Genomic DNA, 16196 nt, shown 5'->3' on the forward strand with positions numbered 1-16196 from the left:
CCAATTCTTCAAAATGTGGGAGACGTGTTATCTACCACTAGTTAAATCTAGATGAGAGGCATTGTCATGTGATGAGTTGTGTTGGGAGTAAGTCATGAGTCTTTAGAGAGGGGTGATTTGAAAATGTGGCCTTGGCCTTTGTGAGTTGTTTTGGGAGCAAGTCATGAGTCTTTAGAGAGGGGTGATTTGAAAATGTAGCCTTGGCCTTCATAAGTATAACATAGCATCGTCATTGTTTTTAAGATATTACCTCATGAATTTTGGGATTTTACATGGGTCTCCTTACTAGAGTGTTTTCAGAGGAGACATTTAAGAATGGGTAACCCCTTCCTATAGCTCACATATCCTATGCACCCATATTTTGTTTGGAGCCCCTCGACAGAACAAGAAACACATTTTGAAGGTGTGTGGGGGCCATCTTCCCACACTTGGAACCCAATTCCCAAGTTGGTATTGGCCAAGCAAGATGTGAAGGTTGAACGAGTGAAAGATTGATTTCGAGCTGCGAGCGACCAACGAACATGAAAAATGCACTAAATGGGTGGATTCTAGGGGCAGGTGACGACGAACAACGGGTAACATACCAGGCGAGCAAGGAAAGCAATGGCAAGCATTCAAGATAACCACGGGGAATCTGTTGGGAAGATGCTTTTGTGCTGACATGGAAGGATCGAGCCCGGCTGACGTGGACGGGTATAAATACATAACAAATGCAAAGTGGCACCCTCGTGAAGTTCGCGACCTGTCTGCCCTGTTCACGAGGGTCCCCCTCCTCCTCCTCCTCCTCCTCCTCTTCATCTCCGTCGCTGCTCTCAGATCGATCGCCTCCGCCTCCTCTCACATCCATCGCCTCCTATTTCTTTCATCCTCATCTTGCATTCCTGTATCGCTTGGTTAATCAGACTACAGTGCATGCTACCGGCAAAAAATTTCGCTTGGGAAACGTGGTACGTAACTTTTCTTCAAGAATGGAGTTTCTCAGATAGAGCGTTGCTTAGGAGTAACAACCAGGGAGAGTTGAGAGAAGGGATCGAATCATTTTGGCAAACCGCCACCCGGAGTTGAATCGCCTGTTGTGAAAGCTTGCCAGCTTTGGCCTTTCCTTTTTCCAAGCTCCTACTGCCTTGTACACTTCATCAAAGGAGAGGTTAATGGATTAAAAGCCACATGCGAAACCTGCCATCATGCATTTTTTTAGAACATGGCTGGATTATAAGCGCAGCTAATGGTAAATTGTCCCACACTTGACGTTTTCACGCTCATGGTTCGTTTCTGTCCTACAGAGTTTTCTCGTCTTGCCTATTTCAAAGCCTTAAACATGACTGGCGTCGTCACAAACGGGACTGTTGCGAACGGAACCCCTGATGCTCCAAAGCTACCCACTGGCAAAGATTTTTCAGCTTACAGCGTTGTTCAGGCCAGCCGATTGGATCATAAGCCACCGTTACCATCCGTCTTGCAAGGCCCTTTTAAGGTTGTACACGGGCCGCCATCTACAGCGTCTGGAAATCCTGGTACAGTCTCTGCCTTAGCTGTGGCGGTTTCTGTGAGGGCATTTTCCTAGACTGTATTAGCAGTGTCCCAAATTTTCTTCAAAGAAAGAGCGTATTCGATGCGTCCAAACAGTAGATATGACGGTTTACGTTTCGCAAGCCAGAAATAATCTTCGTATTCTGGGAAATACGATGTATGTTTTATTCACCGTGCCTACATTGTGGTAAAAGAAGCTTATGTAAACGTGCCGATGTTTAGGAATGAAGCAGGTCAGTTTTCCTCCTTCCGGAATGATGTATGCCTTTTTTTGGAGGCAATTGAATTAAAGCAATTACTGGGATCTTCTGGGTTTTTCCCTACGCCAAGAAAAAATTTCAGAGTCTCTGTTTACTTATCCTTTGCATTGCATTGATTATGTTTGACGGGATGCTTGCAGGGGAGATAGCAAAGCTTTTTCCCAATCTTTACGGTCAGCCATCAGCACAACTTGCTCCGAGTGCTTCTGCAACGTTGCAGACAGATGTAAAGTTGAAAATAGGCGTGGTGCTCTCTGGTGGGCAAGCTCCTGGAGGACACAATGTGATTGCTGGCATTTTTGGTAAGTCTGTTCCTCATGTAGCATCCATTATACCACAACGTTTGTTGATAAACGGCTCAAGAGTGTATTATCGGAACTAATTTTTCTACCTATGAGTGCTAAATCTAAAAGAGCTTATTAATATGCCACTAGCCTGTGCCACTCTGATTCTCTGGAGTGTAACTTGTGCCTCAGCTCTTGTGATGTATCAGTCTGCTCAAGCTGTGCCTTCATGGCAAGGAGACTCGTGTCTTCCTACAGTGCAATGCTGTTTTTATGTGTGAACCTTTTTTCTGTGTGAATGAGTTCCTAGTCGGAGGTGTATTAAGCTGTGCTGTTGCATTAAACATCCAAGCGGAGACTTATATGTACCCTGTGGCATGATTGATTGGGACAATGTATGTTGCTGATCTTGGTGAGGAGGGCAGAACGGTACTCCTTGAATATCTGCAGGCTTGCTCTGTAACGTTTCACTAGTATTTTTAAATTGGAGAATGTTCTGCTCCTATTGTCTGCCTAAGGTGGCATTGGTTATCTTGGCAACACTATGATTTCTGGTCCGCCCTACCTAGTTATCTTGGCAAGGCAGGCCCCCCTCGAGATGAGCGCAATGCTGAATTGGGAAATAGATGAATCACAAAAATGAATGTCTGAAGCAATTGTATACAGCAAGGAAAATGAGCATTGAGCTGTCTATCTCTAAGTCATACCCATCCCAAATAGGGGTACATGGTTCATGAAGTTAGTTGGGGGCAGCTCTTTTTCTGATTGTAGTGTCCACTGTAATGATATATGAGACAAATTGGCAGAATTTATTGCGAAAATAGATGTTATCACAATGCACAAAGAGATGTTTTCTGGAATGTTTGGAGTCCAGACTTTAGCAGAACTTAAGATTGTTGATATCTCAGTGAAACTCAGTATATTAGACAACGAGGAATCTTTCTGGTTTCATGTGATTTGTCTGCTATTTTCCACCCACTAAGTCAATGGCTTCCTTCCTTGTATATATTTTTGCTGTTGAATTTCTCCTTTGCATGCATGGGGCATTCTACTGTAAAGGAATTTCAATACCAGCCTCCAGGACAGGGGTTTGTTAGACACCCTCATTTGATTTCTGAGAACCGGAGGTCATACCTGTAATGGTAGATCTTACTTTCTGACGATTTTTACTAAGACTAGGACTCAAATATCGTGCAGTATAGGCATTTACTTTTATGGTCTGGTGCTGCAAGCAACCTCTCCTCATCTATATCAAATATGCTACTGTGGCCAAAGGAACAGATGTTGCCCGTCTCCTGAGGAGAAAGGCAAGGGATGCAATGTAGTAGACTACATTATGGGTGATCTCCTCCATTAGAGATTTCACTATTAATGCCATGCTTGGCTGATCTGATAGTCATATTGTTTGGCTTTTACACCTTGCCATTGCCTATTGCACCTCCTTGCAATGCCCTACAATATTCTTATCACCACATTTGATGACTCGGACTGCTGACTTTTGTCCTCAGAGTTGGGACCATGCAGTTACTTGACTACCTTTAGTCTAGATTGTATACAGTGGGTAGTATGATAAGGAATGCAAGGACTGCAGGCTTATCTGGTCATATGCTTGGAAACAACACCAGTAGCTGATGTAGATTGCCACGGCAGCACACAAGAGGGTAGTTAAGGAATAAATACCTTGCTCTATAACAGCAATTCAATTAATTTCAAAAGTACTTCATCCAGTAGCTTCTCTCCTGAGCTTGCTGCTCCTCCTCGCTCCCCCCCCCCCTGTGGCCCCCCCTCTCTCCTCCTTCGTTCCTCCTCTCCGGTCCCTCCTTCAGCTGTGGTTCCCTTCCTCCCACCCCCGTCCTCTTCTCTGCGGCCTCTTGTGCCCCCTCGCTGCAGCTCGCCCTTTGTAGGAAGGGGCTGACCCCCCCGTTTTGGACACTCATCTCCTAAGGGAGGCTGGCGAGCAGCCCCCCCCCCCCCCCCCCCCCCCGGCCCCCCCTGTCGGCTTGTGCTGCCCGTGGGCTGAGACTCTCCCGAAGGAGATCCTTCTTGAGACACTGGATGGTGGTGAGTTTGCTTATAAATTTGTGCATGTTCCTTAATCCATCAATATACTCAATAATGTTACATTGCAGTGGATAAGAATCAAATGAATATTACTGCTTTCCTTGCTGACTAATTCTGATTTTGAAGCGTAATTTTCATGTTTGGTTTTGAACACTGTTGTACTTTCACTGGTGTCCATGTGAACCTTGTTATTTGAGATTGTTCATGCAAGCGATGGTAAGTTTGTTACTTGTTACATCAATTTTAAACTTTGTGGTTGGATTTATTTGCAGATTACTTACAGGATCGTGTCAAGGGCAGTGTTTTGCTTGGATTCAAAGGTGGTCCTGCTGGAATTATGAAGTGCAAATTTGTTGAAATCACTGATGAATTTCTTTACCCTTATAGAAACCAGGTGAAATAAAAGTGCTGCTTTGGTTCTTATCACCGAATTCATCTTTTCCCTTTTTTGTTTGCCCTTGAAAGAGGATTTCATGATGAGAATGGCACTTATAGTGTTTGGGAAACTTAAGGCTAGAACTATAAAATTTTGTTTTAACTGTCAGCATACCCTGAAGATTGGTGCAGATAATCTGTGCTAGCGACTGGATTTTCCTGACTTTTTGCCTTTCTCTTTTTTTTTGGGGATGATTTCCATTCTCAGTCTACTATTGGCTATCTTCGTGGCTTCTTAACCAGCTACACACTTTCAGGACTTGGTTGGCACCCAGTGAGCTCCATTTGAAGCTCAACTTCTCTACCGGGACCACTGCTTGCAGATTTCAGAGGAGGGCTTCATTGACCCACCAAGATAATACGTGGATCCACCTCCCCCATTCCATGAGGATATTGATCAGGCAGTTGTGTGTCTCGTTTCATCGACCACGCATTGAGAGTGGGTGGTTTGAGGGCATATCTAGAGAGGGTCACATCTGTACTTTCTGTGATCAATAGGAGATTGAGTTGCGGGAGCACTTCGCTTTCAGATGCCCCGATGTACTATAAGATCCGAGGTCGTGACCATTGTCTCTTTAGGGATGGTTTCGGATCCCTCTCTAGTTTACCGTCTTGCTTAGATCAGAGATGCCTATCGACTTTCATTCATGTAGATAGCACGGACCAGCATACCCTAGGGAGATAGCGGAGCCAAGGGTCGAGAGCGAGAGACACGATAGATTCACCAACGGGTTGATGCACAAATTCGGCTTAGGGACCCAGCTGAAGATTGAGGCAAGGAGAGCTGCGGGCATACCCAGAGAGCAGAGGACTTGCACATTATGCCAGATGGAGGAGATCGAGACAAAGGAGCACTTTCTACAGTCTATTATGAGATCCGAGGACGAAATCACTGCCTCTTCCAGGAGGGGCATGGCTTTGGTCCACTAACACAATTGATCTATTTTCTCGATTAGGTCTATGTTTGGCTCTATCTGATTGAGATGCGACGACAGAGAGATATACTGATGCGACAGACCTGAGAGCAACAGGGATTGAGATTATCACAGGGACGTGAATCTCATGTGTAGCTAACCTCGTGGCTACTTTCGTGGTCACTTTGGCCGAGGGGATTGGCCTAGAGGAAGCACTCACTTCCTAGAAGTCCCTAGTCCAATTTTTAGTGCATCTACTAGGCCCAAATGCTAGGGGTTGAGGGGTCTAAATGTTAGGCCCAAGAGAAACCAATAATAGAGGGTTAGGTTTTTAATGTGAGGGGCAAACCAATGTTTCATTGGTTTGGGTGGGTTAGAGCTTTAATGAGGGGGCCACGTGGCAGTCCCTCATGCATACCCACCTACCCCTTCCTCTCCTTCCAAGGCAAAGGTACAGATTTGACGTCTGCTCTTACGGGCTTTCATTTTCTCATGCATCCCGAGGTCAAAGCTTTACCACCTTTGTCTCTAAGGTTGCCCCCAAGGCCTCCGTACGGCTATATGGAAGCAGTAATTGCTGGCTGTACAGGCTGAGCATGACTCCCAAGATATCTCGTGAGGATTGTACGGACCCTTTGCGGCTGTAAAAGGTGTGAATGCTAATATAGTTACGGTTTACTGCCCTTTAGTTTACTGAAGGCCCGTTTTAGTGGTTACATTGCTAGGATAGTCACCATCTTCCTATAGAGGTGAGCCCTGGTAGTGTTGGGTGAAAAAAGCCCCCGTTGCATCCTAGTTACAACCACAGACACAGCAAGCATGTCACATCGTGAGCGGTCATTGATTACCTCAGAGCAAGAGGAAGACAGGGCAACAGAGAGTTTTGAGGAGGTGCATAGCATTAGTGGGGGTGATGAGTAGTAGGAGAGTGGGGAACATCCTGTTTCTCCTGAGCATGCCATTGAGGACTCACAGGATATTATACGCCAATGGTGTAACATGTATTTGTATTTATGATGGACACTGACTGATTTGTTATGGCGGTGGATCATCTGAGTAGATAGGACTAGTCGAGTTGGAGCCGTTGCTTCAGACGGCATCAAATTTTGACATGTGACACTTATTCTATTAATAAAAATGTGCACACGTGTCTAGGTCCTAGGGGCATTAGGAAGAGAAGGGTGCATTAAGGTGCATTGAATGGTAGATGCATGGGTCATAGGCTAAGGGTAGGTGTAAATGGGAAGATGGAACTTGAGTGATCTCAAGGGACATGAATGAAAGGGTATCACCCTTTCATTGGGAATCTCATGTAGCATTCTTCATTCACTTTGCATTTATCCGCCATCTCTCTCCCACCTTGCATGGAGGTCGAACAAGTACTCTCACGAGGGCGCTCTTCCCCATTGGAAGGCCAATTGGCATTCAAATTCCGTATACATTGCACGCATTTGCATTTCTCGAGAAGGCTGGTTCTTCACATTTGGTATCAGAGCTGTGACAATCCACGACCAAGATAGAAGAAGAGCGTGTGGGACGGAGGCTCGGACAGCAAGCGCTAGAAGATTGCGTGGAAGAGAGCTGCACAAGGAGGTGATGCATAGGGGAAGGCTGCACGGAAGACACAGGAAAAGAGTGCAGCAGAAAGGCCGCATGTGTGGAGAGGCGGGCGGGCGGGCGGAGAGGCGCAGGACATACCCGCACGGAGATCTGCAGATTCGTGCGCGCAACAGTGTCTTGGTTGGCCCCGTGCACAAACTGAGATTCAAAGAATCAGACCGGTAGAAGTTCGTATACAAAGGCTGAGTCTTGGAGGTTCTCAATGGGAGGCTGGCAACTGCCAACGAAGGTGTGAGTTTCGGTGGAAGATATTTCTCACCCTTGCAAACCCTGATATTTGGAGCCCCTGAGACAAGGGCTTTCTCTGATTTTGGGTCTTTGGACGGGGAACAGGATGCCCTAACGGGGTGATCCCCCTCCGCCCCCCCTGTGTGAATAAACCCTTAAAACCCTTAAAACGTGACGAAAAGAGACCCCCTGTGTGAATAGATCCTTAGAACCTTTACACCGTGAGAAAAAGAGACCCCCCCTTCTCCCCAAGAGAAAGTTGGATTGGAACAAGATTTTAAGGGGGTGATACACCCACCAAGTACCCCCTATAACGGTATCTAGAGCTCCAATCCACTCAAAACAAGTAGCCAAAACGGGGTGTACCATTTTACAGCATAAAAACAAGGAAGAAAGGCTAAAAGAGAAGGAAGAAGAGGTCATTTGAAGTAGTTTTTCGACACAAGCGAAGCAGGAGTCGGATAAGTACCACTAACTCTAAAACACTTGACTTTTGCTGTAAAATAAACTCCTTTTCTGAAATTACATCAAGTCATTTTCTCTCTTGTATTACTAAAATGAAAGAATGGAAGGAGAAGGGATATTTAATAATAAACTTGTCCTTTTTCCTCCACTACCAGAAGGAGATAGGGAGAGAACACCATCACTCCCTCCTTAAGAGGATAATGTAGATGAGAGTTACACACATATTGAGTATGATAACCCACGTATAGAATTACCTTCATCTCTCCTTCAAGAATCTCTTGATAGGGAGTTTTCCTTTAGAAATGAAGGGAGAAACTCGTCCATCCAAGAGCAAGGCGTTGAGTTTACAGCTTTAACTGAAAATCCCGTACACAAGGATTATAATCCAAGTGCAAGAGGGAGAGAGGAGTCTCCTGTTGATAAGCTGGTTTCTTAGCTTAGCCATATGATTGAACAGTCCATTATGACAAAATTTGGGACTAAGAGAGTGCTGAATTTTGGCGATGAAGATTTAGGTATCCCCTCGAAGAGAGCCAAATTCCAACCTCGAGAGAATAGAATTCCCAAAGTATGATGGAGCAAGAGAGGCGGATAAAATCCTCAATTGGATTCGCCATTTTGAGCTATATTCTGCCCATTAAGATAAGACCGACCTAGGAAGGGAAGGGTGCATTAAGGTGCATTGAATGGTAGATGCATGGGTCATAGGCTAAGGGTAGGTGTAAATGGGAAGACGGAACTTGAGTGATCTCAAGGGACATTAATGAAAGGGTATCACCCTTTCATTGGGAATCTCACGTAGCATTCTTCATTCACTTTGCATTCATCCACCATCTCTCTCCCACCTTGCATGTAGGTCGGAATAGAAACAAGTACTCCCATAGGGCCAATTGGCATTCAAATTTTGCATGCATTGCACACATTTGCATTTCGTGAGAAGGCTGGTTCTTCACAATAAGTTGGATGCCGCGAACTGTAAGAACCTTGAAGAGTACAATAAAAAGTTTTGGGAAGCCTTGCTGCCCGTGAGTTCTTATAGGCGTGTGGAGCTGTCTGATCAGATCGAGAAACATTGTTGTGGGCTGCCAAAGAAAATATAGGACTACTACACCAAAACCAAAGTCTCCAATATGTCCCAAGTGATAGAAAATGCCACGACAGCTTATGCCCTCTTGCAAGGGAAGACTTCGGGCTTCAAGGGCAGCCACCAGGAAGCACAAAAGTTTAGGGGAAGAAAGCAGGGAGGCCATAAACATTTCATGAGATTTGAACAGCCCGTCAAGTCTAGATTTGTTGTAGGACAGAGGCGAGGATCGCCTCGAAAGAAGTGTCAGAGGAAGAGAAGAAGGCCCTTTATGATACCAATAAATGTTTCATATGCAAGGAAGAGGGCCATGAGCACATGAATGCCGACCCAGGAAGAGAAAGTTTCCCTCATCGGATCAGAGTGAGAAGGGAGAAAAGATGGATGACCAGTAGGGTAAGAAGCCCAACCTACGGCTGGTCTTATGCCAGATGTCATTGGAGCTATACAGGATGTGAATGCCACAGAGTTGTGCAGAGCGTGGGGTAAAATCCATGATGAGACCGCTCTTTTCTTCTTTGATCTAGGTGCAAGAGCCAATTTTATATCGCCAGAGCTGGCTGGAAAATTGGGCATAAGGGCAGAGGAGATGGGGCCACTATGTGACACAGATATGTCTTGCCTGGGGCACAGTGATTCAGTTACACCGATCATTGGGAAGCTCCGCATGCACATTTAGAGCTACGTGGACACTGAGGAGTTCTACATTATGCCGCTGAATGGGTGTGATGTTTTGCCGGGAATACCTTGGCACCACAGGAAGGGAGCACTTTTGGATGCGAGAAACATAACTCTAACTTTGACTCGCCGAGGGAAGACTCATGTTTTGGATGCGAAATTGAAGGGAGAATCCATTCCAGGTGTATCGGCTTCCATTTCAATGTAATGGATAAGCATCTTTCTGTGTACTCGGTTTTGCAACTGTAAAACAACAAGTAGAAGAAAAATCTAAATTCTCTAAGCTGGATAAAGAGAGGACAGATTTCCTTTTTCAGTTTTGCGAATGTTTTTCTGACTCCCTACCACAGGAATTACCCCCAAAACGCCCCGAGGACCATGCCATAGATGTAATTCCAGGTAGCAGCCTGCCAAACAAACCTCCTTATAGGGTTAGTGCAGCCCAGCAGGAGGAGATAATGAATCAAGTAAAGGATCTCCTGGAGAAGGGGCTAATTCAGCCGAGCTTCTCGCCCTATTGTTCCCCGGTCTTGCTTTGCAAAAGAAGGATGGCTCCTGGAGGATGTGCATAGATTATAGGGCTCTGAATAAGATAACCATTAAGAATTGATTCTTGATACACATGATTGATTAATTCTTGGATAGGTTAGAGGGATCTGCAATGTTCAGCTGCATAGATTTGAAGAGCAGCTACTATCAGATCAGGATACGACCTGAGGATGTGCACAAGACAGCTTTTAGGACCACATTTGGCTTGTATGAATTTCTCGTGATGCCATTTGGGTTGACAAATGCACCTACCACCTTCAATCGGATGATGGACATAATCTTCCGAGAGCACAGAGCTTTTGTCGGGACATTCTTTGATGACATTATAGTGTTCTCTAAGAACCAGGGTAAGCACAAAGAGCACTTGGCAATTGTTTTTGCAGAGCTCAGGAAGCATAAGTTGCTGGTTAATGCCAAGAAGAGTGAAATTTTCATGCACGAAATCCACTTTTTGGGCCGCATAAGATCTAAGGAAGAAGTTAGGATGATCTTGCCAAAGTGGAGGCCATACGGAATTGGCCACCGTTGACGAACATCCATGAAATACGGAGCTTTCTTGGCTTATGCTCGTACTACAGGTGGTTTATCCGTTATTTTACTGAAATAGCATCACCTCTCCATGCCCTACAGAAGAAAGGAGTGTCTTTCAGATGGGGGACTAAGGAAATTGCAGCTTTCGAAGAGCTTGAGGGACTAAGGAAATTGCAGCTTTCGAAGAGCTTAAGGAGAAGCTATGCTCCGATCCGTCATAATCTTGCCAGACTCACGCAAGCCCTTTGCTCTCTAGTGTGACACCTATGGGAATAGCATAGGAGAAGTACTTATGCAAGACTGTAGAGTGGTTGCGTATAAGAGCAGAGTGCTCGCCAATGCTGAGATGAGTTTGGGATATATGAGAAAGAGATGGCAGCTGTCATACATGCTCTTTCTACTTGGAAGCATTACCTCCTAGGTGCTGATTTTTATGTTCAGACGGATCACCAATCCTTGAGGTACTTTCTCACTCAGAGAAAGCTGTCGAAAAAGCACATGCGGTGGGCAAACTTCCTTTCGATGTTTCATTTTCAGATTGTGCATGTGCTTAGCAAGAAGAATGTCGTTGCAGGTGCACTTTCCAGAAAGTCCAATCCTGATGCAGTATCAAAGAAGCTGCAAGTTTCAGCTGTAACCATTGCATGCCATAGTGAACTTGATGCCATGAAGGATTAGTATGCCAATGATGATTTTGCAAGGATTTATGATCAGCTGGTTGAGGACAATCGACATGAGCACTACATGCTTAAGGATGGATTTCTGATGATGCATGGCAGACTTTTTGTCACAAAGCAATCGAGGCCAAAGGTTTTGATGGAGAGTCATGCCCCACCATATGTAGGACATCGAGGCACTGAAGCACTTCTACTGGCCGACTTGGAGGAAGGATGTTGAGGCATGCATCACTTGTCAGAAGGTAAAAGTTGAGAGGCAAAAGCCAGCTGGATTGCTACAGCAATTGCCTATTCAGGATAAACGCTGGCAAAGCATTGCCATGGACTTCATCTTCGATCTGCCTCGTACACCATCAGGACATGATGGAATTTGGACCATAATTTGCAGATTCAGCAAGCACGCCCTCTTTATTTCAATGCGGAAGACAATTACAGCAGATCAGATGGCGATATTATTTATGTCTCATATTTTCAAGCACCATGGGATGCCTCAATCTATTGTCAGTGATCGAGATCCCCATATGACCAGCCTTTTCTAGAGACGTTTGTTTGAGAACATGGGCACTATGCTGAATTTTTCATCTTCTTTCCACCCACAGTCAGATGGATAGTCAGAAGATGCAAACTCTACTGCCCTCGATCTTCTTAAATGCTACGTTTCAAACCAGCAAACAAAATGGGAGCAATTTTTGCCGCTGGTTGAGTTCGCCTACAACAATACAGCGCATTCTTCCACACCCTTCGAAATTGTGGAAGGCGGAAGAAAGGTACCTCCCATCTTGCACACCAAAGAGAAGACCTTCGAAGCGGACAGATTTGTGGAAAGCTTAGATGCAGCCTATTAGAAGGTAAAAACAGCCCTCCAAAAAAGCTAAGAGAAGCATAAAAGAGCAGTAGATAAGCACCAACGTGAACTGGCTTTAAAGAGGATGATTGGATGTTGCTGCGTTTTCAGAAAGCAAGACTTAGGCGGATGAAAGGCAAAGATAAGGTGTACACGAAACTGAAAATGTTGTACTATGGACGTTTCCAAGTCTGTAGCTCATAGGCTGAAGCTACAACATCGATGGACAATTCCCACCTTTCATGTGAGTTTGTTGAAGCCTTTTTAGGGAGATGTACTAGAAGACATGCTTGATGAGAAACAGCCTGAAGTGGAGGAATTGGATGAGATTTTGGTTCCGGAAAAGATTCTGGCACGTCGTGAAAGGAAAGTCAGAGGTAGAGTTTCGAGAAGGTATCTGGTTAAGTTTCAGAACTACTCAGCATTGAATGTCAAGTGGATGGAGGAAGGTGAACTGGCAGATTCACCTAGGGTATTGCAGCTCTATCTGGAAGCATTCCAGCTTGAGCCCACTGCGGAAGAGACTGATTCAAGCTCAGTAGAGCAGAGGTTTGGAGCATTGCCTGATGCTCGAGAGGGGGGTAGCACCTCTGCTCCCTCATGATACAGACAGCTCACAGGATATCAAGAGGTTGCTTGGTGACACTGTAGGGCTCAACTAAGGTAGTAGTATTTTTGCCGTGGAACCTCTATGATGAGTGTACTAGTCATTGCACATAGGTGATGCATTGATGTATGGATGGAATCGCGCGCTCTCATAGACCATATCATCATTGCTGGTTGTATATCACAAGTCGTGTATTACCTGTTATGGGCTATTTATGCCTCTTTAATTGTTGTTTATTTATTGTATTTTGTAGCAGCAAACGAGTTTGTTTGCTATCTTAAGAGGGGGGTATGTCACAGGGACGTTAATTTCATGTGTAGCTAACCCCGTGGCTACTTCCGTGGTCACTTTGGCCGAGGGGATTGGCCTAGAGGAAGCACCCACTTCCTAGAAGTTCCTTGTCCAATTTTCAGTGCACCTACTAGGTCCAAATGCTAGGGGTTGAGGGGTCTAAAAGAGAAACCAATGTTTCATTGGTTTAGAGGGTTAGGATTTTAATGTGAGGGGAAAACCAATGTTTCATTGGTTTGGGTGGGTTAGAGCTGTAATGAGGGGGCCACGTGGTAGCCCCTCATGCATACCCACCTACCCCTTCCTCTCCTTCCAAGGCAAAGGTACAGAATTGACTTCTGCTCTTGCTGGCTTTCATTTTCTCATGCATCCCGAGGTCAAAGCTTCACCACCAGCTAACTCTCCTAGTACATGCCCAGGTTCTATATATCCAGGTAGCCTAGTGGCTCTCTGATGAGATGTAAGAAGCTCTTGTATCTATGTCTGTTGAGCTGTATCTCGATGCGGTAGAGGGCGAGGTCTCCTTGATCTATGTATTCGTAGGGCTACATCAATGGTGACTCCTCGTCTCTGGCAGTCATCTCTGAGGAGGGATGAGATGGACCGGACCTCGATCGTGCGTGGCCCTTTCCGGGTCGCATGACACTTTCTTGATATTTTGCTACTTCTACTACTTTGTTCACTAGCTTAGCACTTTAGCTTTCAGCAAGGGCCTTAGTGAGCCCTTTGCTTCAGCCCTTAGTGGCTTGTATGAGGTACCTTTTGGCTTTGCATTTGTCTCATAGGCTCGCAAGGCCTCCCACAGACGTTAATACATCTTTCTTTCTTTCTTTCTCTCTCTCTCTCTGGCCATTGAAGCCCTCCACGTGAGTTGCATCAGGTTGCCAATGCCCCCGTGGGCTGCTGCCTCAACCGCGGGGCTGCTGTCAGCCCTTATGCTCCCTTCCAATCCCTCACAGGGCTGTGTGACCCCAAATAGACACCGTGGGGCTGCTGACAACCCCTGCGCTCTTTTCCAGCCTCCTCACGGGTATATATGACCCCAAAAAGACAGACAGAGGGCTCTCCTAGCCCTCGCCTACCTCAACGTAGGCCAAATGGCTACCCCCCTAGCCACCATCTACCCTACGCCCCTTCAGCTGCCTCCAAACCTGCCTTGCTCCTGCACAGCAAACAAGAAAGACTTAGAACAAATAAAAAAAATCAAGATTTCAAGCAAGAGATACTCACAGGGAATTCCACTCAGCAATACCTCTCTCTAAAGACCCCCTGGAACCCAAGACCTGATTGCAAGCAAGCGTACGACACTGTAAAGGGAAAATAACATCAAAAATTCTGGAAACAGAGGAAAATAGAGGACAGCAGATAGCACAACATGTAGGCAAGTAAGAGGGAAGGGAAAAATATTTCTTTGCATTCAAAAGCAACAAAGAATTACAGAAAATATAAGCTAAAATGCCTACATGAGGTTGTACGGAAGATACATGGGGAAAGCAAGCTTTGGAAGCTGCTATAAATGCCTACACATCAGGAGGAGTGCCCCAAGAGTGGGATCTCTATAAATAGCCTGCCACATAGGTTGACCCAAGGCCAGCCAACTGGCCGACCCAAAGGTCAATCAACCGATCAGGCTATTCGGTTGACTTGACCTCCAAGTTGGTGTGGCCCAACCACGGTCAAGGCCATAAATGGCCTGGCCACCAGTCCTAGTGCACTTGGCGCAGCTTTTGAAGGCTATCTACAGCATGTCTTCAAGGCGGTTCTCACCAGCTGTCTCGTACGGGTCGAGGTAGAGGTTCATGGCGTGGATAGGAACGGGGTTGGCATCAAGGTGGTGCGGGGTATGGTTTTGGCCCATGCACCACCCACTTCCCCTTATCTCATTGTGCATGGTTGAAACCATCGCCTATGTCTTGTCCAAGATCGTATAGATCAAGTTGAGCTGTTAATTGTTTCTACCGGGATCAACAAGTGTACAGGGTTTGGAACAACGTCATGGGTTGAATTATGCGCCTGGAGGCTCAATATGAAAACATGGTTTGGTCAAAGGCTTGTGGCAGCTTCTACAAGGCTATGAACGATAGCCTGAGCGTCCTAAGAGCTCAATCAACTGGGATGCTGATCGGGAGGACGTCTTTCTAGAGGAACTCAAGGACTAGGAGGATTTGGAATCAAAGGCACATTTAGCTTTGGTCAAGACCCTCACTGAAACTGGCCTTCAATAGATTAAAGGGCAGTAAAACTAACAAGTAACCAGTCAACACTGTACATCAACAATTCAACAAAAGTATAACCAGCAAATTGGGAGCTCGAGCGCCCTGCACCAAGACTGACACACAGATTGGCCCCAAACCTTGGCGCCCCTTTCGGTATTTCTTTAATTAAGTGAGAGGCTCTGAATTCCAGGCTACATAAAGGATACATTCTTTCTTGCCTCTGGGGCATCCACATCTCATTAGGCATCCACATACCCAGCATAGCCTTTACTGTTCACTGCTCTCACCACTCCTGGCAGTAGGTCTCCATCCCTAATCCAAGAAGCTTGCACACAGCCTGAAACTGTCACTAGTAACCACTCTTGGCCACACAGTTTCCCTTAGCTGTCACCAGTTCCCAAATTAGCAATCCATCTGATCAGTGCAGAGAAAGAAAGCATACATAAGCTTTCTCAATTGTCCAGGACTGCCACTACCTATAGTCTCTCACCATATGGGCAGCAAATATCCTCAACTTGTTTCCCATAAGAGAACTGGCATCACAACATAGCAAACACTATGGAAATCACGCCTGTACCATCCCTCTCGGGGTTCCAGGGCTACTTTCCATCTCATGCATGGATTCCGGTGTACCAACGATCTGCCATCTGCCTAGCAACCACTACCTGCATATGACATATCTCCTAGAGAAACCAAAAACATATTCCCCCACAGAACATGCTACTTGCCAAAGCCAACAAATAGGATACACCATGAATTCAATCTCACTTGCAATCAATGCTATTCACACTTTTAGTAGGCATCAGTATCCCAAGCATTAGCCCTGCTAGTCCCTGCTCTGACCCTAAATGGCAATGGGCATCCAATTTATTGCAAACACCTGCTTAAAAGCTTGGGAGCTATTACTAGTAGCCCATGCGGG

At 45.7% G+C, this 16196-nt stretch overlaps 1 protein-coding gene across 3 annotated transcripts in view; it reads left to right on the forward strand.

Annotated features, from left to right (window-relative positions):
- Positions 1–742: 742 nt before the first annotated feature.
- The window catches only part of LOC147880795 (pyrophosphate--fructose 6-phosphate 1-phosphotransferase subunit beta-like), a 75491-nt gene continuing 60037 nt past the window's right edge, over positions 743–16196 (forward strand). For all 3 annotated transcript variants that reach the window (XM_087370704.1, XM_087370705.1, XM_087370706.1), the window contains exons 1-4: positions 743–947; positions 1284–1514; positions 1931–2092; positions 4408–4529. In XM_087370704.1, coding sequence (XP_087226830.1) covers positions 1319–1514; positions 1931–2092; positions 4408–4529 — 480 coding nt within the window. In that variant the 5' untranslated portion in view covers positions 743–947; positions 1284–1318. The remainder of the gene's footprint in view (positions 948–1283; positions 1515–1930; positions 2093–4407; positions 4530–16196) is intronic.

This window comes from Dipteris shenzhenensis, chromosome 32 (genome assembly GCF_047967505.1).
Source record: "Dipteris shenzhenensis isolate YYH24624 ecotype China chromosome 32, Dip_SZ_1.0, whole genome shotgun sequence".
Taxonomy (NCBI): domain Eukaryota; kingdom Viridiplantae; phylum Streptophyta; class Polypodiopsida; order Gleicheniales; family Dipteridaceae; genus Dipteris; species Dipteris shenzhenensis.